The sequence below is a fragment of the Pundamilia nyererei genome, unplaced genomic scaffold (assembly GCF_000239375.1).
Source record: "Pundamilia nyererei isolate P.nyererei 1_Seehausen unplaced genomic scaffold, PunNye1.0 scaffold00149, whole genome shotgun sequence".
NCBI classification, from domain to species: Eukaryota; Metazoa; Chordata; class Actinopteri; order Cichliformes; family Cichlidae; genus Pundamilia; species Pundamilia nyererei.
Window position 1 is genome coordinate 893,158 of NW_005187550.1, and position 2,349 is coordinate 895,506.

The window sequence follows — 2,349 nt, forward strand, 5'->3', positions numbered from 1 at the left end:
TTGTTCCATTGTTGCAGAGGTCTTCCAGCTGGTCTGGTTCAAGGGACGGGGCCACCATCCGAGGATACAATAGCACTTTAATTTTTTTGTTTTTAAGGATGTCTTGCAATCAGTCTCTGTACGGTAGTTTTCCTCCATCTCCATCGGAGGACAGGGGCTCACAGCGGCTGTCCTGGAGCAGTTTGCTTCACAAGCTGACAGAGCTGAAGGGACACAATCAGAGGGTGACAGAAGATCAGTACTGCAGGAGTGAATCTGGTGAGTGTCATTTGATCGAACTAACACTGTTCAAGAATATATATGTATAATTTCTGTTTAAATGCATTTTGGAAAGAGAAACAGAGAACAAGAGAGAATGAAGTCTTAAAGTACCAAGAAAATATGCTTGTCAGTCTTTCTTCCACTTTGTTTAATGATTAGAAAACTTAAAAAAAAGAAAGGTGAATCCCACACTGCTATATATTCCTTACTAACTTGTAGCTACTCCTTTGTTTCAGGATCTATGACAGATCTGTCAGAGTTAGACATCAGCTCCTTCTTCTATCCTCTGGAGGAGACCTTGGCTGCAGACGTTGTGACTGCCATTGCACATAGTCTCAGTGATGCATCGCACACCAGCTTGGATTGCTCCAAACTCATCCTCCCTGACTGCCTGCTACACAATATCAGCCAAGAGCTGCTCCACTTGGCCGCGATAGAGCCTTGTGGTCTCAGGGGAGCGCTCATCGACCTGTGCGTTGACATGGGGAAACAGGACTCCCCATGTACTGTGGATCAAATAGCAGTAGATCCATCCCTTGTCCCAACTTTCCATGTGACACTGGTGCTGAGGGTGGAGTCCAGTGGACTGTGGCCAAAAGTTCAGAAGCTCTTCAAAAGTAGCAAACCAGCACAGACATCCTCATCGTCTCCGAAGCACCACGACACCCTGAAGCTGAGCACAAGTTTCAGGGCTATCAAGAGGAAACTGTACAGTTCAGCCGCACTGCTGGTTGAGGAGTGCTGATCGCTGAGCACTCCTGTCTCTGATAAGCTGAACTCTAAAGAAACTGTAAAGAAGCTGCTAATTAATGCAAAATCTTAACAAAAGCACTCTCGAGACATAACAATGATGACCTGTCTGTGATGATGTATGACGGGGTTAATACTGAACTACCTTTGTCTCATAGCAGCTACTCATGTGGGTGCAGTGAAGATTAGTGTTTGCACATGGGTCAGTTTCATTCCTGTGAATGTGAAGCCACACCTATAAGGGAATGCCTTATGTATGTGACATTTAAATATACCAACGGACACTCGTTTTGTATTTTTTTTTTAACATGAGAGAATAAATTATTTTTTTATTAACTTTTTGTGTGAGTTTTATCTGTCTGTGTCCCATATCCACACAAATTCATACATGCTATGTACTGCAGTGCTGAGACAAAACAGTAAAGCAGCAGTATGTTGTATTTTATTTCTCTTGCACCAACCATTCAGTTATGTTACTGCTGTAAACAGATACTTCCAGCAGTTTTCTTAGAGTAGTCAGTACTTAATGACTTGACATCAGGGGTGTTAAACATGAGGCCCGGAGTCCAGAACTGCCCACCAAAGACTCTACTCTGCCCTTTGGATGGCATGGGAAATGTGAAGGAAGATATCAGTTTTAGACTCTATCTCCCTCTTGGCCATTATACACCAAAATAATTAAGTACATAAATCACAGAAAGTGGGTTTAGTTTTTTAAAAAAGACAAAAAAAGGAGAAGTATTCTGTCAGTTTTTTAATTTGTAGTCACAGGACAGTCTGCACAATGAGCTAACAGAACTTTTTCTATAATTTTACACATTTATTTCTTGCAATTGAATTTTTTTTATCATGTAGTAAAACTGAGCTATAATGTTGAAACGTCACTTGTTTCCTTATATTAAAATATCTCATGGCTTACATGTGTAGTTAAACTTTACACCGACAGAAAGAGGTGTTTCACTGGTTCAGCCCACTTAAGATCAAAGTGGGCTGTACGTGGCCCATAATGTAAAATTTGTTTGACATCCCTGCTCTACATGGAGTGGAGTAGTCAACAGGTGTAGTTAATGAAGTTAACCAACTTATCTTGAAGAAGAAACCTTAAAGATAACAGGGGAAACTGGCAGACACCAGTAAAAGTGAGATAGTACTGTCTGATAACGGTTATCATAGGAAATGTGTGAATGTTCAACAGTAATATTCAAAAGTCTTGAGGAACGCATCAGTTTTAAAAATGTTGTTTCCAACAACTTTATACATTTTAAAAAGGTTTTAAGCATTAGTTCGCCAGGTTTACTAAAAATCTTTGACATCGTTCAAGCATAAGAAAGGCACTTA

General features: G+C 40.5%; 1 protein-coding gene across 1 annotated transcript; it reads left to right on the plus strand.

Moving 5' to 3' along the window:
* The first annotated feature begins 33 nt into the window (after positions 1-33).
* Positions 34-1,320, plus strand: LOC102195250 (DNA damage-inducible transcript 4 protein-like). Its single transcript, XM_005744781.1, has 2 exons — positions 34-258; positions 498-1,320. The coding sequence occupies exons 1-2, from the start codon at positions 99-101 to the stop codon at positions 1,004-1,006; spliced, it is 669 nt and encodes a 222-aa protein (XP_005744838.1). The 5' UTR covers positions 34-98; the 3' UTR covers positions 1,007-1,320.
* The last annotated feature ends 1,029 nt before the right edge of the window (positions 1,321-2,349 follow it).